Genomic DNA, 26,603 nt, shown 5'->3' on the forward strand with positions numbered 1-26,603 from the left:
TCGATCCCAGGACCCCGAGATCATGACCTGAGCCGAAGGCAGAGGCTTAACCCACGGAGCCACCCAGGTGCCCCCACAAATATGTATTTCTGATGAAGGTGTTCACCTCTTGGCTCTCCCGTTGACAACTTACTTCAGAGTTTTGTGAGACATTGCAAAAAAGATTTTTAGGTTAGAAAATTTTGAGAGCTTGTATTACTGAACTATCCCCATGACCATAAAAACATCTTATCATGTTTTCTGTGGAATATTTGACATCTGAACCCAGCTATATTCTGATCTTCCCTGGGATGGCGGCCAGGATGATTTAGCTACAGAAGCCCCAAAAGTTGCTGGAAGAATGGGGGTAGAATCCTTGTCTCAACATTAAAGTACAGCAATTGTGATGTTGGCATAGTTGTTGCTGAACTGTTCTTCCTTTTCATTCTTGAACTTCTTGATGATAATTATTCATCAGGTTACGATCGATTTCAAATCTGCTTCCCATTAAAGATAATAAAATACTACTATCTCCTTCAAGAAGGGAATTTGCCTTCCTGTCTTATGTATTATAAACTAAGAAGTCATGCATCAAGTGAACCTAATTGCTCTATAACTTATCTGGAATATATTGAAAAGAATATGGTCTCCATTTCAGCAGTGCTTTATAACATTTGGCTTTAGGAGTTTTGTTGATTTTTTTTTTTGTCATTCCCTCACTTTCACTAATTTAAACACTGAATACTGACTGTCAGTGTTGTGGAGTTGTTGTGTAAAGGTGAACAAGACATCGTCTCTAATCTTGAGCAAAACTCTCAGGTTAAACAGTTCATCTGAATATGATAAATTAAGATGTGTAAAGATGAGCCAAGTTCTGTCAGAGCACTGGAGAGAGAAAATCTCTTTTAGTAAAGCCTCAAAGAAGCAGTAACTTTTAAGTTTGGCCTTGCAGGACGAGCCAAATATCTCCAGCAAAGTAACAGAGGACATGTTGTGTGTATCCATAACCATACATGCACATATAAACACACGTGTGCATAAACAGCCATACATATGCATGCCCACCTGTAAGCACTGTGGCGAAGGCTATTGGCTGGCTAATTTAACATCCGTTCCCATCCCTCTTCTGTCTTGCCATCCCACTATCGAGGCTGGAAAAGCTAAGGACTAATGGTTAAGGATGGCCATGTCAATCTAAATAACCAAATATGGCCCTATTTGGAAATCTGCTAAGGACTTTTGGAAACACTTTTGCTTTCAAATAAGAGATGGGTACAGTTGACATTACCCCCTTCTTCTTGTCTTGGGGCGTGGCAGTGGTAATTACAGCTGTGGTGCCCCCTTGAGTTGTTGAGAGAGACGTGCAGGGTGAATCTAGTGCCCGGGACTGCCTGTCCCAATACTACTTACAGAAAGAAAACCAAATCTTTATTTAAGCTATTGTTAGATATTTTCTGTCATAGCCGAAAGCATTCCTAACTGATACATTCATAAACTCTCTCTCAGTTATTCATGTGTGTTTGCATCTATTTTAATTTATTTTCCATGCCTAAAATTAGGACTAATTTTAGACTTACATTTCAGTAAATAGTGAAGAGAGCTCAGTGTTCGAAGGAAGAGAGAAAATGGAATGCCTTCTTTGTTATTACCAATATGGACTCTCCTTAGCACTTGATTTCCCTTGCATGTATACCGTCCTTGTCTGGTGTTTTAAATAAAAAGTGAAGGCAAGAAGGGAGAAAAACATGGTAGGAAAGATAAATATTGGCGTGGGTCATATTGGTGGTTAGGTTACAGGGAAAAAAAATCCAAGAATCCGTTGATTGTGGCTTAGTTTGCCACGGTGCATTCCTGTGTATCGAGGACCAAGAACTATTACCTGCATCTGTGTGGGGAGCCAGGTTTCCCTAATAGCCAAAAAGTTGTTCTCTTTCTTCCTCCATTTAGGAAGATGAGAGCAGAAAAATAATCTTCTTGGGGAGCGATAAGAGCCTCCTGCAGAATGTGTTGATGATGTCCAGTCTTACATGAAAGAAACCATCTAGTGCACAAGCAATCTTTAGCAGACTCTGACCGTCCACAACACAGGGAACAACGTGAAAAGTACCCAGGCTGTTCTTTCCTACAGACACCGATGCGATCACCTGGTTTATTTCTCTCTCCCTCAGCGTTTGTAATTGTACGATACATGTACCTTTTTTGACATGGCATCTAGCTACAATTGAATTATCTGAGCATCCTTTCTTTTTTAATAAGCATTTATTCTTACTCTTTTTCAAACAGGTCAGCAAGATTGCTTCTTTGCTGGGGTCACCTTCGTGGTTTTTGTTGTTGCTATCTTTCAGTAGCTGTCTCCTCCTCTTTAAGTCGCTTCGGATTTGATGTGTTTTTGTAAGACTCCGTTCCCTACCTTAGAGAGGAGTAAGGTAGTGTAGGTCTCTTTAGCTTCATGCTGAAGTACTGGATTAAAGTCAGGGATCCTTAAGAGAAAACTCAATGGGGTAGTTGGAATTTACATCAAAGTCTATGCATTACCATTTAGTCTCTGATTGAAAGACATATGCACACTTCAATTCTTAAAGACTCTAAACTGTTTGTTTTTTTTCTTAAAATTTTTTCTACTCATTTTCCCTAGAATCTTCAGCTACTTGGAGCTACAGCCATTGAGGACAAATTACAAGATCAAGTGCCTGAAACTATAGAAACTCTCATGAAAGCAGACATCAAAATCTGGATCCTTACAGGGGACAAGCAAGAAACTGCCATTAACATTGGTAAGTCCCCTAATCCAAGCTTTGCACCGTGATGCTTTTTTCACACTTTGGACATATTTTAGAAGAAAAGTTTGAGCTATTTCAAAATCTGAAAGATTTGGTTTTGTAAGATTTCTGTATTTGTAATATTACTGGGCTTCTCTGTATACTTTATGGCCTCGGTGCCCCTTTACATTGGCCGTGGTTGTGTGTACAGCTAGACCTTAGATCTTGCAACCACGAAATAACCCTCCCTCACCTTTGTCTCACTGCGTGCGCACCCCCCTTCCAACCATAACTGACCCATGTAGATAACATCTCTGCAGTTGCCTGTGAACGTGGGGAGACCGGGATTACGGCAGACCTGTGTGTTGGCACTTGTTTATGTGACCACAGGTTATTTCTAGGAATGGGAAATAAGAAGGCTGCCAGGTTTCATTTATCCTGCAGTTAATTCATTTTTCTCAAAGAGGTTTTACTAAGTAACTCACGCTGCCGTAACAAAATACCGCAGGTGGTGTGGGTTAAACAGCAGAACTTTATTTTCTTACACTTCCGGAAGCTGGAAGTTCAAGATCAAGTGTCAGTCCGTTTGGTTTCTCCCGAGGTTTCTCTTCCTAGCTTACAGCGGCCACCTTCCTGCTGTCCTCAGCTGGCCTCCCCTGTGTAGATGCATGCTCCTGGTGTCTCTCTCTTTTCTTGCGAGGCACCAGGGCTATTGGATCAGGAACCTGCCTTATGACCTCATTTAACTCTAACAATCTTAAAGGCCCAGTCTGCAAATATCGTGGGTTAAGTCTCCAACGTGTAAAAACAGGGAGAGCACAATTCCGTCCATAACAGATGTCTCATTGAGAAGAATGATAGTATTTGGTGTGAGACCTGTAGTACTAGTAATACGTAAGAAAACGTCACTTTTTAAATTTTCTTCCACATTCAGTAATAGGTTGCCTGAACACTGCCAACCCTGACATAGATTCAGCCTCTGGATATTCGTGATATGAATTACATCTAAAACTCTCCCAAAGTTGAAACCACTCAGAGGTGTTTATAGCATGAACCCACATTTTTAGAAAGTCGTTATCAAATATCATTAAGAAACATTTAGCTGGGGCACCTGGGTGGCTCAGTCATTAAGCATCTGCCACTCAGGTCATGATCCCAACGTTCTGGGATCGAGCCCTGCATTGGGTTCCCTGGTCTGTGGAAAGGCTGCTTCTCCCTCTCCCACTTCCCCTGCTTGTGTTCCCTCTCTCATTGTGTCTCTCTCTGTCAAATAAATAAATAAAATCTTTAAAAAGAAAGAAACATTTAGCTAACTCTCCTTTTAGAATTTTTAGCAATCACAGCATTCTGTAAATATAAAACTACAGACTTATGGTAAATTGCCAATAGGAGAGGAAATTTTTAGAAGACACTAGTTAGCAGAAGTATAAATCTAAAAGCCACACAAATGGTTAATTTTGATTATAAAAATTATCACTGCTGTTAGAGACAAATGGAAAGAAGAGGCATAAGAATATAGAATGCTTTAGAGTTGGGAGACCTGAAAAAGACAAACATGCTGAACAATAAAACGTGACTACAGATAGAGGGAGACTATATGGTAACAAAGAGTGATAGCCCAGAAAAATTAAGCCATCCTGAAAATAGTTCAGGGCATGTAGCCATTATGAATACGAAGAGTATGATGGTGGTTTCTGGTAACATTTAACTTTTAGAGTCTTGGGTCATAATCTTTGGGGCTTTTCTACTAGAATAAAATAGGTGAGATTCTTTCCTATACGAAATGGTTATGGTGCATCGCACAGAAGTATTCCGTTTTAAATCAGGAGGTCAGGAAGAACTTATTGAGATGGTGACATTTGAAAGAGAACCTAAGAGAGAAGAAGGAGGGAGATTCTCATTTGGATAAGGGAAAGCTGTCCTCTTTCCAGACTAAGAGGGAGAATCGGAGAAAAGGCCAGCAGCATAACAGAGCCCAGGTTGGATGAGGCCTCCAGGTGCTTGTAAGGGGGCTTTGCATTTACTCTGGGTGAGATGGGATGGTTCTGAGCAGACACCTGGATGGACTTTCCTGGAAAACATCAGTCTGGCCACTTGGCTGGCTGTGAATGGACTGGAAGGGAAGCAGGTGTGAAAGCAGGGAGACCAGCGAAGAGGCTCTCATATTTAATCCAGGTGAGGCATGGTGGTGACTTGGACCTGGGTGACGACAGTGAAGGTGGTGAGAAATGGTTGGCATTTGTATCTGTTTTAAAGATGGAGCCCACAGGACTGACGAATAGATTCGAGGTAGGGCTTGAGAGAAGACTCCAGCATAACTCCTGGGATTTTTAGCCATGGCACCTGAAGGATGGAATTGCCATTAACCAGAATGAGGAGAAGCAGGTTTTCTGGAGAGGAGATCAAGGGTTTTGTTTTTGGATCTGTTGAGTTTGAGATGCCTGTTTTGCACCCCTGTGTCTGCTGTTACACAGGCGCTGGAATGGGAGAGGATGGAGTTTAGGAAAGAGCTCTCAGTGGGAGATCTGATTTCCAGAATGGTCAGTGTTTAGATGGTATTGAAAACTATTGCCTCAAATGAGCTCACAAAAGGAGTAAATATTGATATTTGCTGGTCCTATTTTAAATGCGCTGGTCCTATTTTAAACGCCAGTCAGCGGAGTTGCTTTTCTCTCCAGCCATGTTCAGCTATATGCAGATGGGCCCAGAGAAGGCCAAGTTGGTTAAACCAGCAGGTGATTTTGCCCTGCGGCAAGCACGGCAAAGCAAGAGAGGACAGGACTGTAGAGGACGTGACCACAGTCCGAGGGCAGGGAGATGGTGGTGGGATCCTGGTCCAAAAGATAACCTGAAGGCCCTCCTGTGCCTTCTCCAAAAACAACCATCAGCCCATCTTCTGCTCCTCATGTTGGTCATCATGAAGGACATTCCATATAAATTTGTTAGTTTTCAGGATATTGAGAATCATTAGCACATTCTCTTTCCCTACTTGTTTGTCAAGACAGCCTTAACACACCAAATGTTACCCTTGTGTGCCTCCTATAATAAGCAAGACCATTTCTTTAACTGCCTGCAAACCTAGAGACAGGAGACAGTCATCAAGTCCTAATAAAGTAGATTAAACCTTTATTAAAAATAAAATTTAGATGCTTTTATAGTATTATTGCTTTAACATCTTCACTACTTCTCTCTAGAGAAATGAATGCTATCAATTAATCTACTCTTTGTTTGGATATAGGACACTCCTGCAAACTTCTGAGGAAGAACATGGGAATGATTGTTATCAATGAAGGCTCTCTCGATGTAAGTAAAATTATCTTTAAAAAAAAAATCCTTTAATAACTTAATCAACTTGTAGACCTTTATTCTATATTCAAATAGCTGTGGAAATAGCTGATCTTCTTTAGGTTAAAATATACTTCCCACTCCTGTTCTATAACATAATGTATACTGTTCTGTTCTGAGCCTGTATACTGTATACTGTATATACTGTATGCTCTTCTGAGCCACGTTGAGGTAAATAGATTCTAGCTTTGTGTCCGTGACAGCTAAAACAAGTTGCTAAATGATTTGCTTTGACAGTGTGAGACAAAACTACTTTACAAAAGCTTTATGTCAGGTGGTTACTGAGTGACTGCGGTTTGTTCTTATCTACCTGGGAATTTTTTTTTTTTTAAGATTTTATTTATTTGTTTAAGACAGAGCACAGGGGCTAGAGGGGTTGGGGAAGAATAGAGGGAGAGGGAGAAACAGACCCCCGCTGAGCAGGGAACCTGATGCAGGGCTCCATGCCTGGACTCCAGGATCATGACCCAAGCAGAAGGCAGATGCTTAACTGAGGGAGCCACCAGGCCCTCCCTAACTGGGAAGTTTTGTATATTAAACATTTAATATCTGCTTTTGCTTCCAGGCTTACTAATAATGTTTTATTATAATAAAATAGTATATTAATATTCCAGGCTTAATAATTTTGTTTCTTTAAAAAAAAAAAATCTGTGAAACCTATCAAACAAACAGCATGAATTCACCATTTCTTATAGGAAAGTCTTTTTTTTTTTTTTTTGATGTCCTAACTTCTGGGTTGAAATGTAAATTCCTAGGATGTCCTTTTTTCATGGCTGTGATCACATGAAGTTATATTTGGGGAAGAGGGAAAGATTTTTTACGTGTGCAGTGTGAAGTAGAAGTTAAGCCAAAAAAAAAAAAATAAAATAAAAAAGCAGGTCAAATGACCTGTAAGAATTTTAAAATAAAGGTGACTGTTTGTAACTTAAGGTGGAAGACAGAACAGGGGAGGTGACCATACAACTGTTTAAAATAGTCACGGTGATGCGCAGAGCAGAGAAGAACCTGTTATTAAGGTTAAGGTTGAGGGCACCTGGGTGGCTCAGTGGGTTAAAGCCTCTGCCTTCTGCCTGGGCGGTGGTCCCGGGGTTCTGGGATCAAGCCCTGCATCAGGCTCACTGCTCAGCAGGGAGCCAGCTTCCCCTTCTCTCTCTGACTGCCTCTCTGTCCACTTGTGATCTCTGTCTGTCAGATAAATAAATAAAATCTTTAAAAAAAAAATAAATAAAGGGATGCAGTAAAGTGGAGGGGCCAAGTCCATAGAAGGGATGGTGAAGAGGCAAATGTTCAGAAGTCAGGTGGAGAACAGAAATTACATCTAAGAAGTGGTTTGACTTCTGACCTTTGAATTGGAATGATGGTCTCTTCATTATTTGTCCTCAAAACAGTCCTTGTGATCCTTTTCCCTTTCTTGTGAAACCCTTGAGAAACGTGTAGCCTAGAGAATAATACACAATTTTGAAATCATGAAAGTTGTTCACATCTTTAATAATAAGTACATTTTGTGAACCATGATTTAATCCTATACACACATACACATATACACACACACATACACATCCTAGCCTGTGGTTGGAAGACTATCATTTTTGTTAATTCCTTCAGTGGTTCTCTGCTGGCCGGAGAACCGGACCACTAAGGAAGCACTCAGCGGACTTTGCCCCTTTTAGCTCACTGTTGTCTCTGTCCCTTACCCTTCCCATTGTTCATTTTTTGTTTATTCAAGTTACGACGTTGTGAAAAATTGTGACTGGGATAGTCCTTTCCTTCAATAGCTTACAGATAATAAGGGAAGTAAAATGCATACAAGTAACAGTATGAAACGGGTATGCAAATTAGGTATGTATCTTGCTATTAAAATACTGTGAAGCTTAAGAAAGTACTTATAAAGTAAGTGGCATTTAGTTAGACAGAGGTAAGTAGTTGAGTAATGGAGGAGTACTTGAAGCAGAAAGTTTATGCAAGTAAGCTCCAGGTATATTTGGGGCACGAAAGAGAAACACTGAACTTGAATACAAGGTTATAATTGTTTTAAGTACTGAATAAATGTGGGCACAGAAGGTAAAATTCAAGTTACAGAAAGGGACAAATACAAGTGTTAAAAAGTGAATTCCCCCATCCTTACACCCAAGCTGCCCTGTTTATGTCCCCAGGAACAGTCCCCAGTTCCAGTTTCCAAGTGTTCATCAGAGATTTTTCTGCCATATCTAAGGGATACATGTATCTGTGTGCGTGTACTTTGTCATTGAACATAAACTACAGCATACTCTCCGTAATGCTTTTACACTTTGCTGTTCTCAGTATTACTGTAGCAATTGCTCTGTGACCGTATAGATGAAGCTACCTAATTCTTCTTTAATCGTGGCACAGCATTTACGAGGAAATGGTCCAGAAATGACAGAGGGGTTAAACCTGGAAAGGTGGTCTCAGATCCACCGTGGAACACGGGGCCAGGCTTGAGAATTCGCTTCCACAGGCAAGGGGAAGCAACTTCATCAGCCTGTTCAAAGGGGTGTGATGTGTAGGAGGAACTGTCCACAGACACGCGTGGAAGGGCGGGAGGCATGAGGTGCAGGCAGCGGACGAGGATAAGAGTTAGGTAACAGAACGCGAGCACCAGTGCTGGCAAAGCGGTGTGGAGGATGTCAGGGAGACAGATCCCACGTGACCCCTGGGGTGGATCCAGAAGTGGCTTGCCGTTGTTTACAACATCGCAGAAACCTCCATGGAAACATTCCCTTAGTCCTTGTAGATGTTTAGGCCTGTGTCAGCAACATGGGTTTCTGACACTTGGAAGAAGTCAGAACTAAGAGCTATGACGTTGATGCAAACACATGACAAGACATACCTGATCTGACACGTGAGCCTTTCTGTATGTCTGTGAGCGTTCACCTGGTGGAGGGCGGGAGAGCAGTGCTTCTCTGTTTTCCTCTGTTTCATAATTTTTCTCCAACTTGGATACACATGTTCTTTATGTGTTCTAAGTATCGAGTGAGATAAATAGTAATCTCAAGGAAAAAAAAGGAAACGCCCAAAATACTCAGTGTACTACATCATGATGATTAAGACACAGCATTTATTTTTGCTTTGGAGTTTTCGGGACAGTAACTCATAAGTGATAAACACCCAAAGGGTCCCTACGTTACCTGTTTCTTCTGGACCAAACACAGGTAGGACTCCCAAGGGAATAGTCCATTTCAGTGAAAGCAGGGATGGGGAGGGGGAGATGCGTGTCTGTATTTTGGTTTACCATTTTCTGTCAATGCCCAGCAAATTACCCACCACAGGATAAGTACTCCAGAAATATTTGAGAATTAAGTCACTGAGTAATGATAAATTTAAGGGTCTCCCTTTAAAAAAAAAAAAAGGCTGTGTAAGTTCTAAATTCAGCAGTAGTTGATCTTATCTGGTATTTTCAGAGTAAAGTAGTTAGATCCTTAGCAAGTCAAGTGAACCACGTGGTATAGAAGATCCTAGGTGAACCCTGGCTGAATGGATTAACGCTAATTTATCCCCCTCCAGACTGCCAGGGCTCTCTTACTGCCATCTGGGGAAGGTTTTTCTCCCAGGGAGTTAAGTGGTGACTTTACAAATCTGGCCGTTTGGGGTCAACCCCGCTGTGGTGCACTCATTTGCTTCCCAGCAAGAAAGGAACCATCACTTTGCATAGCTCCCTCAGATCCCATGTCATAAAATCCACAGCTGAGATTGTAAGCAAATCGTTCGAAGGGTGAGAATGCCTGTAGAGAAATCATTATTTTTCATTGTCATGGGAAAGAAAAGCATCCTCTGTGTTCCAATTGTCCTGGTTATGATAAAATATGGGATTGCCATTCCATCGGCACCAACAAATAACATTTAGGTGATAAACTTAGTAGGAATGTAATATCTCAGGAAATAATGTAATAGAAAAGAGACTGGGTTTACGTTTCATCAAGTGACAGTTTTAAAGGGTGTAGTCAAATTATTCCATGAAATGGTGCAGTTCTGCCTTATTCTGAATGTGGGACCCTGGGCAAATTAAAATTAGGTAACTTGTCTGAGCCGGTTTTGCTGCCTGTAAAGGGAGAATAATGTTACCCTTGGCAGAGGACTGGTATGGTTCCACTAGGGCATGGCACATAGAAGAAAGGGATGGTATAAAATTTTGTAGAAAAATAGTATTTCAAGAGCTTGCAAGTTGTTTTGCATAATGATCATTTTCATTACAAAAGATATATTATTTCCCCATCTAATTTTTTCCTAAGCAAGATATACATGTAGATCTTTTACGTAAGTGATGCATGTTGCTGTGAACTGCGCAAATTTTCTACCAAGAATTCTTAATAGTGTTAACATTTTAAAGCTGAATCTGTCTTTTTTATGTTGAACTTGTCCAAGTAAAATATTATATTTGAGGCTCTTCAATTTCCAAATGGAAAAAACCTTTCTCCTGGCAACCACAGCAATAGAAATTTTTGTCTTCCCATAATCTAGCTCATGTCAAAAAAAAAAAAAAAATGTTATTTGGCTTTCTAAATTGTCTCATTTTGAGTGTCAATACAATTATCCTTCTTGAAAAATTAAGGGCTGTTCAGCATTTTTTTAAAACCTTTAAATAAACATATAAAACCAAACCTCTGTTGAAAAGATGGAATTGAAAGTCTTGGGGGCACAGATCTGGTATGGAAGTCTGACCAGCATTTCTGCCTCTGCCCATTCCTGGCTTCCTTCCTACAGCATCCACTGCTAACATGCTACCCAGGACTCACTGGTGCTGACCCCAGTCACCTACCAACTATTGTCTGATATTGACAGTGTCAGCCAGAGTTTCTTAGAAAGCCTGACCACATTTTTCTCTGAGTTGAGAAAATAAGAATTTCGTAGATAAGCACCACTGAGAATCATCTAAAGTTAAAAAGAAAAAGAATCATCTAAAGTGGATCAAAATCTACTAGATATTTGTAATAAACGGATCGTTCAGATAATTTGTTTAATTTTTTATTGTGCTACCTTGAACCACTTTTATTAGTTCTGATTATGTTCTTGGTAGGAGACATTTCCTGAAGGGTCTGCAAAGGCAGGAATTTCAAATTACTGGCTCGAAGGGTAAAGTGTACTTCTTCCAGAATTCCTCAGCAATGCCTAGGAAGTATCCCACCGACTTCTCAGAAACCCCTTCCACTTAATGACCTAGATCCAAGGGATTCTTCTAACATCTCTTTCATATCTTCAGTTTGTCATGATCTGTTCAAAGTCTGTCTGCTGAAACTAGAAAAGTCTAAAAATGTGGGCTAAGAACCAGGGAATCTCAATCTGTCTTTAGCAACCATTGTCTAATTAAGGCCTTTCAAAAAGTACGGAAATCTCTCTACATCCTGATTCCACTATCCTGATCTGTCAAGCCGAGGGTGGGTAGAAGAGACCATAATTTCTTAAGCCATTAACTCTGTGGATAGCAAAACAAATCTTTCTGAGTCTCTATATTATAGTGTAATATGTCCTTCACCTTGGTCTCTTATGTGGAGAGTTGTTGAATTTATCCTGGGAGGCAGGGCTAGATCTTAAATCCATTCTTACTGTTTTTCTTCCTCCTTTCTACTGTCTGGTTTCCCTAGGACGCACATACAAAAAAAGGGGGGGGGGGCAGAGAAGAAAAATAAATATTTACCATATATTTATTGAATCAACAGGAATGATGGTTAAATACATGTGTATGCAGAGAGCTTGGAGAAATAAATTTCCTGAACTCAAAGTCAAAAGGCTTCCAGTGTTTACAAGCTTAACTCCTGAAAAGCCCTCCTACTTTTCCTTCAGACCATCCGGGCAGTTTTTCTAGATAGTCCCTGCTGCAACAGACATTGACATCCAGCCTAATTACTAAGAGTCAGCACCTGATACATGGGAAGTAGGGAATGGATCCCAGAAGAAAATGTGGCTTTCTGACTTCCCGTGAAAAGAGAGCCCTACCATCCCTTCAGGGTTCTGCAAGTTACTGTTATAGTCATAAGAAAAACACTAGCTTATGTTTATGAAGTGCTTTTGTGTGTGTGTGTGTGTGTGTGTGTGTGTGTGTGTGTGTGTGTGCTCGATACCAGACTAAGGACTTCACAGGAACAATCACACTTCCACCTGAAAACATTAGTAGGCAGATAGTGTTATGCCCATTCTGAAACTTTAATTTGACCTCTGGTGCCAACCAGCATTGGAAGACGTATTGAAGTCCTTGGATTCTGGGATGTAAGCAAATAGATTGTTCTGGGCCTCAGCTGCTGCTACTCCTGTAAAACAAAAGTAATAATAATACCCATCTCTGGGGTACATTGTGAGGATTAACAAAACAGTACCTTCTAACCACTTATTGATAATTACCAGCCTGTAGTTAGCTTTTTAAAAATACAGACCATTATAATAATCATCATCATTATTTCTTTTAGCATTATTATTCCCAAGGAGGGTGGTCCTCATGGCCAGCTGATGTAAGAGGTGATTTTTTTTTCTTTTTTTAAAGAGGTGATTTTGAACAGCTGCCCTTCTCACCACTTAAACGTCTCTGCTGAATTTGAGAATATGACCCCAAGCCAGCCCATAATCTATTTGATTATAGATACCGGTGTTTTTCTTCACTGATATATTTTTTTTTTAAAGATTTTATTTATTAATTTTGACAGAGAGAGATCACAAGTAGGCAGAGAGGCAGGCAGAGAGAGTGAGAGGGAAGCAGGCTCCCTTCAGTGCAGAAAGCCCGACGTGGGACTCGATCCCAGGACCCTGAGATCATGACCTGAGCCGAAGGCAGCGGCTTAAACCACTGAGCCACCCAGGCGTCCATTCACTGATATATTTTATAGAAAATGAATTGTTAACCTCATTTGAGACTAACAAGCATAAGAATATATATTTTTCAACACCATGTTAAAATAAAGCCCTTTATGGTTTTGTTCATTTTCTTTTTTTTTTTTTTTCTTCTAGCTGAATTTGATTTTCTAACACCATGTAAGCTTCAAATATAACTCACAGGGCATTCAGGATGTAAATGGTGAGGTTGTCATCTGTATCCTTTTAAGTTCAACTTATATGCATTATGCAGACAAACCTCACTGTTTGGGGAACCAGCCGCCGTTGAATGGCCTCTGAAAGAAATCCAGAATAAGCAAGTTAGTGCCTTGACTCCAGAAAAGGAGGGGAGAAAGGAGACTTGGGGCCACTTCAGGTTTTGTCTTGATGTGTCCCACGAGCCCAATACAATACATTTTGAATTGCTTTGAAAAATAGGCAGGTTTTCAACCTCACTGAATTTGCGTCCACTGCCAGCATGGGAACTATAGGACTGTGATTTTTTTTTTTTTTTTTTTTTTACCACTAGCAAAGCTGTTTCAGCTTTTTGGCCTGAAAATGTTAAGATCTCAGTATAACTGTTCAGGTGTTCATATATCCCTATCAGAAGCAAAGTTCGGTTTTTCTAACATCCCACGGCAGGACGATTGTTCAAATAGTGTCTAGCACACTGCTTACTCCAAGTAGCTCTCAGCGAAGAAAGCCAACTTTATTCCATTTGAAAGAAAGGAGTTAGTTAAAAAAAAAAAAAAAAGTTACAAAAAATGAAAATAGTGTAGGAACAAATAATCTGTTCTCTTTTCCTCTGATTTAAGACACCGCCTGCCACAAAGCCAAAGTATGTAGTTGAAAAAGTTCCATCAAACACAATTGTTTGGTCTTGTAAAAACGAAATATGCCCCTTTCCTTACACAAAATTCAGTCATCTTGGCGGGGGTGCAGAACCCTAAGAGAAGTAGTTCACAAATTCATAGTAATTCTGTTTTGAGAAATTCTTCCTACCCACAAGCCTGAATAGTCTTTATCTCTCTCTTCTCTCTCTCTCTCTTTTTTTTTCTTTCTTTTTTTTCCCCCCTTGGCTGAACATCTGAACTCCTCCAAGAGCTCCCTGGGTCCTAGAATTACAGATAAATGCTTCCTCGCTAGTCTATCTGCCCTCTCCCCAGAGCTTGTTGACATTTTTGAGGGGAGCCGGCCCTGCCTTGTGACTTTTTGGCATCTCTGCCACCCATTTCTTCTGATGAGTTATGGCAGACATCAGCTTGACAGTTTGGAGGAAACCTGTGTGCCGGGGGTTTCCGCGTACACTAGTCTCTGCTCCTATGGGGCTGGGACTGTCTCGCTTACAGATGGAGACTCCGAGTTCACTCAACTGACAAGTGCAGAACCCTGAGCTACAGCCTAGGTCGCTCAAAGTCCAAAAACCGTCTATCTTTCTTTTTATTTTTTAAATAACCATACCTTTCCCAGCGGCAGCCGAGACTCAGTCACAGGCTTTCTAGGAGGTGCCCCCACGTTTTCTACTTTGTCCCTCCCTCGTCCCTCCCTCCTTTCCCACTCACGACCAGGACTACAAATGCAGCTGAGAGAGGGATGCCCTCCTGGAAAACGGCGGTGTTTGGGGGTCTTGCATTTATGGGATTGGGGAAAGACTCTCCATTTCATTTTACTACTCCAACAATTGTACATAAGAGTTTATTGAATGTATCTATGAAATGATAGAATCGGCGCACATTTGGGATTTGCACTGAGAAAATACTGCAGATAATGGGGCTTCTGCATTCCTACACCAATTAATTCAAATTATTAGGAAAAATGGGCCCAACATCAGCTGTCTTTGTGAGGTAACAATTTCTCACAGGCCCAGGCTTGTTACTTTCTCCAAACCGTTGATTTGGTAATTTGCTTATTTTCAAAAAATCGGCTGTATATTCTGGGCAGCCTCTTCCTGGCAGAATCGAAGGCAGCCTGACAGACTGGATGTCTGCCGACCTAGTTCCTCTCGAATTCTTCCTTCTCTGCATTTGAGTCCCTGCCGCCACCAGAGAATATTTAATACCAAGCTCAAAATAAGTGTTTAGGAGGCTTTCAGTGGTGGTTTAAAATAATTACCATGAGAGCTTTGGTAAAAGCCTTTATCCACAAAACTACTTAAATTATATAATTATATCCCTACTTCACTCTTCCTTCCTTTCTCGGGATTTGTTTCTCTTTTGCTATGTGCCCCTACCCCGACACTGAAACACAGCCTTGGACCCAGATCCCACACTTCTCTGCCTCTCTCTCTAGCGTAGCCCAAGTGAGACCAGAGGCCTCATAAGGAGTTATTTGCCTGATGGAACCCATCATAATCCCACATCCCAAACCTCTGCCCAGGGGCCAAGAGCAATTTATTCTGCTCTACAACTTCCTCTTCTTACCTTCCTCCATTTTATAACCCTTGACCTTTCTGATGGCATGACCCTAGGGGGATTGGACCGTTTCCTCAGTTACAGTGTTTTATATGTACTCCCACCCTGGAAAGTCCAGATCTACGTATCAGCAAAGCATGGGAATTTCTTTTTGGCTCCCCCCCCCCATTATATTTAGCAATATGTATTGATTAAATGCTTTCCCTTGGCTGCCTTCCACGAAGCTGTTTTGGAGGACCTCTTTGACCATATGTTTTTAATGATTTCACCTTCTGTCTGCCCTTATCCACTTCAGAGAAATTACTGTCTGTTAGTTTGGTTCGATATGAGTATGTTTCTTTAAGGTTCTGTTCTTGTATCATCTGGGAGTTTAAAAACTCCAAAGATTTTTGGTCAAAAACTATGTCCAAGAAGACTGGTGATCCTGCTGGGATGAACACTAAGTGGACCAATTATGTATAAATGTAGTCTCTCTCCTCTCAGACATGCATTTTTTACAACTTACTGCCGCTTCCACTAGCCGATGAAAGAGGGGAGATACACGTTACACTGGCGTATATGAAATGTCCAGTGTTCTACTGAGTCAGTAACACATTGTCGAAAAACAATACCCAGTGGCTTATCCACTTGGCTATTACGGGAGTCATAACTCACACTTTAGGAACTTGCTAACGTTGTCCGTACTTGATATGGTCATAATGTATTGTTGAGAATGTCCTTGGAATTTTCTGTTAATTTGTAATTTGAGGGTGTGAACATTTGGAGAGTGTAAAAGTAGAGAAGGAATGAAATGTTATTGGACCATAAATTTGTAAATACCTCCTGGCTTAAATGAGGATGAGGTGTGACCCCAAACCTCAAAAACAGCTAATAAAGTATGTGTTAGTTTAAAATTCTTATATATCTTCTCTTTTTTGATATTTTAAATTAACTTAGGGATTTTAAAAGGTAGACCTTTGGCAAGTTAGATTTTTTTTCACACACACACCCCCAGTGAATATTTATTTTTCTGCTATTAAAAAATATTTTTCTGCTATTAAAATCAGTATCTGTGAAGTTAAGTTATGGTTATTATCTGAAGAACATGCCGGCAAAACATGGCCTCTGCATTTTCTGTATCATTACTGATTTTAAACCTAGTATCAGGCAATGCTGTCCCATGTAACTTTACATATATATATTTTACGTTCTTTATGGAAGCTTTAAATCTAACATATACATTGATGTGGTCATCTATATAAAAAAAAAAGAGAGAGAGAGAGAGAAAAACACAAAACCAGCTTGTAACTTTCATGTTCTTTTCCACACAAGAGTTGTATCAGTTTGGAGACGCAAAATAAGAGATGAAGAAAAGCAGTCTAGTCTAGTTATATAAATATATGTCTTCCCACCACGTACCAACAACTATATGCTGTATGAGAAGAGATAATGCTAACTTTTCTAGAGTTGAGGGGAAAGGCAGATTTACAGATATTTGTATGTAGTAGAAGTAACTGGTCAAGTTGAGTGTCAACAATCAGAAGGTGGGTTGAAATAAATTGCCAGTGAGAGATTTCTTTTTTTTTTTTTTTTAATTTATTTGACAGAGATCACAAGTAGGCAGAGAGGCAGGCAGGGGTCGGGGGGGGGCAGGAAGCAGGCTCCCTGCTGAGCAGAGAGCCTATGTGGGGGGCTCAATCCCAGGACCCTGAGATCACGACCTGAGCCGAAGACAGAGGCTTAACCCACTGAGCCACCCAGGAACCCCGCCAATGAGAGATTTCAAAAGGAAATTTTAAATTCTCTCCATGGGACCACTTGAATGATACTACTGTTGTATGGTATTTGACACTTACAGATCTTTCTTTATCAGATGTTGGTACTTCTGTTAAACCTAATGTCAAAAGAAGGTAAAGGACTAGTCTTTCTAGATGTCAGTTCTGAGCCAAGTGCTGGGCAGGGCACTTGACTCACAAGTAAAGGAGTTATTTTGCCCACTATAACCCTACCAGAGATAGTAACCCAGTTTTACAAATGAGAAAATTTTGATGCCAAGAAGTTAAGTCAACTGCCTGAATAAAGATATCCATAAATGGCAGAGCAAGGCCATTCTGATACCGTATTATTGCCTCCTAGCCTCTGGGACGTTAGTTCTTTACGATATGGCTTCTTCATCTGGCTTCAAATGCAATCAATGCCCAGAAGCGTCCTGTGAACCCTCATGGCCACCCTTGACTTCTAACCCAAACTATCCCGCTTTTTCATAGCCATGCGTTTGCACGTTGTACGTCGATGCCTGCTTTCTCGGCGTCGGTGGGTGACTTTGCACATCAGCTGACAAGTTCTGAAGAGTGATTTTCCAGTGGCTCAGCCTCCAGGGAGTTGGTTTATTCTAGCAGAGTCCCCCTTTGTTCTGCAGGGTTCCTGCAGGTGTCCTCCTGGGGCATGGCCTTGCATTTTGTCCTTTTTACGGAAAGTAAGTGAAAACAGACACCTGCGGGGCTTACGCTAAAGTCAGAAGTAGCGGCTTCATACACTTCAGTCCATCTGACCAGGGCGCGAGTCGTGCATCTCCCCAAAGTGATTCATCATTAGCCCCGATTGTGTATGCTTATTTCACTTAACGGTGATGAACTCATGAAGGAAAAAAAAATCCAAGAGCAATGAAATACATTGTTAAATAACTGCATCTGAAATTCACGGTGTGATTTAGAATCTTGATTTTTTTTTTTCTTTCTGGAACTAGAATTCTCCTTAAAACAGAGGCTTATCATTTGACCCGCACCTATTTTAACAGGTTCCCAGAAAGAAATATAAATGCCCAGTAGTTATTTGTGTTCAGACCCAAACACCAGCATCTACTGTGGAATAAATGAGTATCCTTCTTTCCTTTAATTTTTGCCATTTGGGCTTACCTCGATGATGGTACCCTTGGGGGAGAGAGAGATAAGAGATCCTCTCACCGTAAGTCACCACAGCCCGGAGCAAGGTGGGGAGGCCCCACGGTTAGGTGTTACATGTTGGATTACTTATCTGTAATCTTTACTTTCTAGTTAACTTGGCTAACTAGTCTTCTAATCAAAGGCTAAAGGCTTTTACTTTCCTTTCTTTAGGGATACTTCCACATTCTCTATGAGGGTGTTCCTTGGTTATGTTCTCAAGACTACCTGTCCCATAAATCTCTGAGAGGAATCAGGAAAAAAAACCCAAAGGCTAGAAACTGCCAAGGGCCATTTTTACACAGGTGCTTTCTGCAACATTACATTTGCAACCATCAAAAACATGGTTCTTCTGTGGCCTAACGTGTTCTTTGCACATCTGGCCTGTGGGTTCTTCACACTGTACCAAGCATGGTTTTTGCCAAAATGAAAGTGACATGTTGCCTGCTTTGATACTTTCCAGACAAATCAGGGCTTTCAATTGATTTCACTATAAAATTGTGTCAGATTGCATTGTCTAGGATGCCCTGTGTGGTTTTTATCAAGGGTTTCCTTGGTAAAAGTCATGTAAAAGCAATGGAAAATATTGCCATAAAGCCGCAAGTCTCTGATTTCTTAGAGATTGTTGGCTTATTTTGTTTTACTGCAGGGTATTAGATAAACATGTTACCTATTTTTCCAGGTGACCCTCTAAAGATTGATATAGAACTCCATTAAGGGCTTCTGGTCAGAGGTCTCTTTATGAGGAATTCTGCTGGCCTAATTATCTGCCAAGCATCTTTCTTTTTCTTTTCTAGGCATATTTCTTATAAACCAAATAAATATTGTTTATTTGGCCCACTGTTATATAACCTGGCTTGATCACTCAATAGTCTGTGTTCTTTCTGTTGGTTTTAACTAGACAATTTATATTTGTTGAGACACAAGGAGGTGTGAGATCATCACTACCACTTCTTTTCCATTTCCTCTATAATAAGATAAGCACATTAGGGGCGCCTGGGTGTCCAGCTCTTGATTTCAGCTCAGGTCATGATCTCAGGGTCATGGGGTGGAGCTCCATGTCAGGCTCCATGCTCAGCAGGGAGTCTGCTTGAAATTCTCTCCCTCTGCCCCTACCCCTGTTGGAGCGCTCTCTCTCTCTCTCAAATAAGTCTTATTAAAACAACAACAACAAAAAACTAAGATAAGATAAGCACATTAACATTTTGTTTTTTGTTCTATTAAGAATATCCAAGGGGTATCTGGCTGGCACAGTCAGCAGAGCACGCAACTCTTTTTTTTTTTTTTTTTTTTTAAGATTTTATTTATTTATTTTGACTGGGGAGGCAGGGAGAAGCAGACTTCCCACCGAGCAGGAAACCCAATGTGGCGCTTGATCCCCAGACCCTGAGACCATGATCTGAGCCAAAGGCAGAGGCTTAACTGACTGAGCCACCCAGGTGCCCCAAAGCATGCAACTCTTGATCTTGAGGTTGTAAACTCGAGCCCTACATTGGGTGTAGAGATTACTGAAAAATAAAATCTTAAAAAAAAAAAAAACCACTGTAACTTCACAACATGTATTCTGCAATCATTAATAATTTGCTTGCTGTTTCATTACAAAGCTTTTATTTCATCCCTTCATCAGAGGCCTCAGTCCCAGTGGGAAAAAAGAAATAAAAACAGATAAACAACTATAATCATACGCCACTGCAGAAGGATAAACAAGCATGGAGAATCCAGAAGCTAGTAGGACCCCCGGACCTGGAAGACTCAGGAGAAAAAGAGCCTTGTTTGTGTATTTGTTCACCGTTGTCAGTGTATAGTTTTAAAAGGGAAAAACAAAGCATGACATGGGGACAATGAAGATGCAAGAGAAAAGTGGGGGAGACCGAGGTGAAAAAAACCCCCATTCCTCCCCTGCCTTAAGGGTTAGGGAGAAAGAAGTAAAGGGAAGTTTTCAGATCGAGGGAGGAAAGTTGAGGGAATTCTTCCAGTATAAACTTTCTCAGAAAGTAGGTACATGTCTGCCGAAGTGACAAGGGCAGAATTTGGGATCTGGGAGAGAAGAAAAGGTCTGGAGTAGCCTGGAGGAAAATGGGATCCACTGGGCATGGCTGAGAGTACGGATGTCATGGGCACCCATATAAGAGGAGAGAGCGGGAGCAGAACCTGTCCTCATGGTGGGGTGGTTTTTCCCTTCTATGGTGTGGAGACTTAAGAAGAGAGGGAAATGTTGGTCATGGTTGTGCATTGGCAAGGCTGGAGGCATGGCAGGAGGTCCAGCGGCTGAGAGCTTCTGATGAGCATTCTGCTACGTGCAGGGCTGTGGAGAGGGTGAGTTGAGTTGAATGATTGACTGGAATGTCCACATGGGATGCAGGTTAGGGAAGGCACAAACAAACCTCACTTTCCCTCCCTTACCTGGATGGCTGCCTGCTAAGTTACCTGGACCCCTGCCTTGCCCCTTGCCTGTGTGGGTCCCCAAATTGCCTTTACTTCAGACCATCTCTGATTAGAGCCACACACATACCTTCTTTTAGTCTACAAATAAGACTATAGAATAAGGAGATACAGAGCTTTTATTTTGTTCTACTCTATGGTCTTTTATCCTTTTTCTGATTTAGCTTCTCCTTTATATATTTTCACTTTCACATGTCACTAAGTTTAAATGTTTAAACATTTCCCCCTTCAGTAGCTAAAAAGAAAACACAGTAACAGCTAATATAGTAATAAATTTATTTCTAGCTACGGGAGATAAGCTTCAATGCAATATGGCCATAAAGTATGGCTCCTAGGCTTAGGGGAGAAGCAATAAACCTTCATAAATAAAATAATTTTAAAATACTCCTGGCGGTATGAATAAGAGTAAAATGTAACTTGTAACTGGCAACACACAGCCAACAATAGAGCTGCTTACAAAAGAAAGCTATAAACTAAAATAAGAAATGTTTGCAGCTTTGTTGTTACCTTGCACTCTGGGTGGGTGGGCTGGAGAATTCTCGGGGGAGTGTTTTGACTCCCCTCTGAAATGTTACCTCTGTTACATTTCCCGACACCTTCTGACTTGCTGAAGACCTGTGATAATCACCAAGGAAACCTAAGGGTACTGATGCCACAAATAAGAGAGTTCTCAACCGATTTCAAGGTGTCAGAGAACACCTTCAAAAGGAGAGAGAGTGGGGTTCACAGAACCGCATCCCATGGGTGTGCTTCATGCTGGAGCTTGCCAGTTCAGAGGTCCTCTGACTTTCAGTCTTGTTCTGCCACTGATCTTGAAAGAGCAGTGAAGTTCTCCTGAGTTTCATCTCCGTTTTCCTTCGGGTTTTCAGCGCAGGAGTCATGTACACAAAAGCATACAAAATACAGGGACATTTCAGTGAGCAGTGCCTTGGTTTGAAAGACTGTCGAGTGACGGATTATTCTTTAAAAAAATTAAGGAGCGAGCAAGAGAAAGATCTCTCTCCTTTCCTCTTTCTCTTTCCCTCTCTCTCTCTGTTACACACACACACACACACACACACACACACACACACACACACAGTCATTCTCTCACTCTCAAATCAGAAGTAAGAACAGACAGGAACTGGAGAGCCAGCAGTAGGATGAACTCAGAATTGATCAGTGCTCTCATTGGATACATTGGTAATTTCCAGCTGTTTGTCATCTCAAGCACTGTGTTTGTTGCTGAGGATTGAGGGAAACGGGGTCTCTCCCTTGATTCCAGGTCTTGATTCCAGGACTCTGGGAGCTGAGGGCCTTGCTGGCCTGGAGCGAGTTATGCTTGGCCCGTGGAGTGTCTGGGAGGGCTTAGCGGGTAGGCTAGGTTTAGAAGGTGGTAGACTAACCCCGCAGGGAAGAGGATTCCAGAGAGAGCAGAAAGGGTCCAGATTGTGAAGGGAAGTATGAATGAAGATCAGTTGAGCCTCAACTGTGGAGAGCTCTAACTGGTGTTTTAAAGAGCTGGGGCTTTCTTGTGTGATTAGCCATAGACAAATTTTAGAACAAGAAGAGCCGTGGTTTGTGTTTTAGATTTGTTTTATAAAGAGAAATCTCTGTTGGCAGCAAAGACGAAATCAGAGACCGGTGATGATGATGAGGGCTCTAGGGAAAGAGCAGAGGGACTGGTGTGGGCATTCCATTTATAATTTGCTATGCCTGGTACTGTCTCCCGCTGGGTTTGCTTTCCCTGGATTACGTGGAGAAAGACAAGTGAGCACAGAAATTTAATTCTGAGTTTCATTTCGCCACTTAGTGGCCAAGTGTTCGTGGGCAAGGAACTCCCGTCGTGTCTTCTGTTTCTCATCTACAGAATGGGGCTCACAGTGACGCGTAGGGTTCGAGCAAGTGTTAACTGAGATTCAGTGTATGCGTAGCCCTTAGAGCCGTGCCCGGGACGTGGTACGCGCTAAGTATTTTATGTTTCTTTTTTTACCAGTTCATTGATTTACTTGTTTGTTCGTTTTGCCTTTGCAAATTTGTTTTTAAGACAATCTAGACTAAGACAACCTACTGTAAATTGTCATGAGTAGATTTCAAGTGCAGAACTTTTCTGACATTTTCACCTCCTTTACTTAAGTGCTCTTGGGCCAAAAATTTTTAGCAGGAAATAGGAGGGTGAGGCCTATAAATTCAAACAGCTACGTTCCCCCGCCCCCTACCATGTAAAGTGTAAACAGAAAATTTTGCAAAGAAAGCTGCTATATGGTGGTCCTTAGGTCACTGTGGGTAATGGGGGCCGGGGGAGGCATTAAGTGAAGTTCCAGTATTAGGAAATTTGGGCAGACTTACTTTATGGTACAACATGGTTCTATTATTCTGATAAACAGATCTTGAAATTCCAGAAACCCAGTGTGAACCACATTTGAATACGAATGCAGAAACACCTTCAAAAATCTCCAATAAAAATTTTAATTACCTCTGCCTTTGCTTCCCTCTTTTTGAATGCAACTGAAGTAACACTCTTAAATTGAAACAATAATTATATCTCCCGTGAATATAATAAAAATATTACATAAGTATTTTTATCACAGGTATGTTTTATTATATATAATATATATATGTATCTATTATGTAAATAACTACAGACTCAGATATTAGCATTGAGAACAAAACTCTATTAGTAATGGAGAGGAATCATTCCTTATGTCTCCTTGTGCAGAGCCAGTGTTCTGTTTCTCCACAGTGCTTGGACTCTTAAAAGACAGAAGGCTGGCCCCATTAGGTTATAGGAAGGGTCTACAGGATTTGGGGAGAAAAACTAAATGTCTTGCAACTTTTTGCCTCTGAAGAGCTGGGAAAGCAGTTCTAGATAAAGATAAATATAAACCCTCTGTATGATTGAGGTGAACAAAGCTGACCTTGATACTGAATGTTTTTATTGTGCCTGAAAGTGAACTCTGCATTGATGGAAGGGGTTCTTCTATTTGATCCATCAAGATTACCAAGCCAGTCATCCCCCTCCCCAAATAAAATACAGGATCATGAAATCATGATTAAAGTTTATAGAAACCAATTCAATGAAGTGGTGAGAGATTACAGACACTGCGCCCCCCCACCCTTGGTGACTGGAAATTAAGTTTCAATAGCATTGAGGAATTCTGGAAAAAATACCGTAAGTTATTTAAATGATATTCTTCAACGTTTCCCCTGGATTCATGGCTAAGCAATTTTGACTAGTTCATAAATTAGGACAATGTTATTGTTTTGTAGTAAGATAATTTACTGAAAATATTTTTTTTAAAGATTGATTTATTTATTTATTTATTTGACAGACAGAGATTACAAGTAGGCAGAAAGGCAGGCAGAGAGGGAGAGAGGAGGAAGCAGGCTCGCTGCCGAGCAGAGAGCCCGATGCGGGCCTCAATCCCAGGACCCTGAGATCACGACCTGAGCCGAAGGCAGAGGCTTTAAACCACTAAGCCACCCAGGCGCCCCTACTGAAAATATTTTTGCACGATTGTGATTGTGTGGTTAGAATGATGGGCAAAGCTCGCAGAGGAATCAGTGATCTGTAATCCCAACCCTGGTAGGCACAGATGTGTGACTTTAATAGAGGAATTTACTTTCACCGATAACATTTGTCCAATCTCCTTTCAGGGGCTTTTGGGAGAATGAAATGAGTGGAGTTATGTGAAAGCAGTTTACAACATAAAAGCACTAAGAATATCCAAGTGTAGTTGCTGAACATGCTCAGGGCATCTCAGTAGAACAAACGGAAGTAAACGTTGTGGGTGTTTTTGTTTGATTTTGCAGGCCACGAGGGAAACGCTCAGTCGCCACTGCACTACCCTTGGTGATGCTCTTCGAAAAGAGAATGATTTTGCTCTTATTATTGATGGGAAAACCCTCAAGTACGCCTTAACTTTCGGAGTAAGACAGTATTTCCTGGACTTGGCTTTGTCATGCAAAGCTGTTATTTGCTGCAGGTAAGTTCTCCTGAATATTGTGAGATTTCAGTAAACAGCACCTCGATCCTAAGTTCTTGATTTATGAACTTCCTCCAAGATTTTCTATCCAGAATTCGTCACTGTCAGGTTATTTCAGTCACTCAAGACTCAAGGTTCACAACCTCAAATAGAATTTAGTAGCAGGTTTTTTTAGGTGAGTCCCATGATGGTTAGTAATTATTGTTCACAATTCGAATCGATAGATTTCTTGCCATCCCATGTTCCAATTGTGTTATTTCCCTCATTTCCATCTAGGGTTACTTCTATAAGAGCTCTGTTTTCTACACATAGTCTTGGAGCCTGCTTGGAGGACTTAACTTAAGCCAATGGCATGGCAGGAGGTGCTGAGTCATTTTCCTGAAGACTATTTCTTGACTGTGCATTCCTCTTTCCTCTAATTGATAGTACTGCCTATTTTCTAATTTGAATCTGTTTTGAGTTATCAAGGCTTAATCCATAGAACTACATTTTCATAACCCATTTAGCTCTAGTCCTTCCTGAACTTTTCATCAAAGAATCTTCCCCATATCTTTATGGAAATTGTTCACACTTTGTCTTCCTAAAATTTAAAGTGTGTTTGTAACTCTGCTTGACTGTGAAACCTAAGGCTTTTCCTCTTTACCATCCACTTACTGAGAGCCTTACCGTCTGGTCCCACCAGACTGCGGTAGCAGTGTCTCCAGCTGCTTCCACCATCCCCCCCCACCCCCCACTCCCGGCACAGGAGACAAAATCTTAGCAGGGCTTCTGAAGAATTTCCCAGAATTTATTCTTTTAACATTATTGTTAAAACTTTTCTATTTGCTTTTATTATTATCTTAAAAAATACATTTACTGATGAAAGAATGTTATGCTTTTTAAACCCTCTTTGTCTGGGCTTATTCACTGAAATATCTTGTATATAATTTGTCTCCACATTTATAAGCCATGCCTTGTAGATATTTCCTGAATTTCCATTGGAACATACTTTGTGAAATACAATTTCAACCAAACTTAATAAGTACCTTTTATAAAGCATCATTTCAACCTATAAAATTATATCATAGAGAGTTAAAATCTACTTATCTAGGAACCATATTATTTCAGTCATTTATTTTTCTTCACTGTAGCATGTGTTAATAGATGTTACCATAGAGCTCTTGGAAAGCCTGTTGTACACATTTTTTAAAAGACTTTATTTGACAGGGGGCGGGGAGGAGGGAGCACAAGTTTGGGGAGGGGCAGAGGGGAAGCAGGCTCCCCCACTCCGCAGGGAGCCTAACACAGGACTTGATTCCAGGACCCTGGGATCATGACCTGAGCCAAAGGCAGACCCTTAACCGACTAAGCCACCCAGGGGCCCCTGTACACACATATTTAGTATCAGTAATAATCAGGCTGTCTGCTTAATCGTGAAGAAATAATTGGAAATTACCTTGACGATCTCATTTGCACTCTGATATTGTCATGCTTTTTAAAATCTGCTTTTCCAGGGACCTTTCTTGATTCCTTGCTAAGCTCTTGACCAAGTTTTAGGAATGTTCAACTCTGACACACTTCCATCAGGATAACTGTGCCAGATCTGGTTGTTTAATCACTTTCACTAATGGGATCACGAAGATCAACAAAAGCTTGCTCCAAAGCACAGTCATGCTGTGTCGGCTGGTTCCTGTTTGTAAACCAACTGTAATCCAAAGCTCTTTTGATACAGTGATCCATTCCAGCGCCCGAGCTGGACCTACTGCGTGCTGGGCAGAGACACTGCACACACAAGGCCGCACAAGGCTTCCTGCCTGCTCTCCTCCATGTCGCCTTATTTTTTTTTTTCCATTTTAAGTAGAATCTCAGTTGCTTTGAAGGATGTGGGAGGCCGGTTTTCCTAACGCAGTCACTGCAGCTGAGTCTCATTCTTAGAGCATTGCTTAACACGGCACCTCCCACCATTCTTCAAAAAGTGGAACCACAAAA

The 26,603-nt window shown here is 41.0% G+C and overlaps 1 protein-coding gene across 4 annotated transcripts in view; it reads left to right on the plus strand.

Annotated features, from left to right (window-relative positions):
• ATP8A1 (ATPase phospholipid transporting 8A1) overlaps positions 1 to 26,603 on the plus strand; it is a 228,671-nt gene that overhangs the window by 132,260 nt on the left and 69,808 nt on the right. For all 4 annotated transcript variants that reach the window (XM_045988323.1, XM_045988314.1, XM_045988331.1 and 1 more), the window contains 3 exons: positions 2,615 to 2,753; positions 5,977 to 6,041; positions 24,463 to 24,635. In XM_045988323.1, coding sequence (XP_045844279.1) covers positions 2,615 to 2,753; positions 5,977 to 6,041; positions 24,463 to 24,635 — 377 coding nt within the window. The remainder of the gene's footprint in view (positions 1 to 2,614; positions 2,754 to 5,976; positions 6,042 to 24,462; positions 24,636 to 26,603) is intronic.

The sequence above is a fragment of the Meles meles genome, chromosome 2, assembly GCF_922984935.1.
Source record: "Meles meles chromosome 2, mMelMel3.1 paternal haplotype, whole genome shotgun sequence".
In the NCBI taxonomy this organism is placed as follows: Eukaryota; Metazoa; Chordata; class Mammalia; order Carnivora; family Mustelidae; genus Meles; species Meles meles.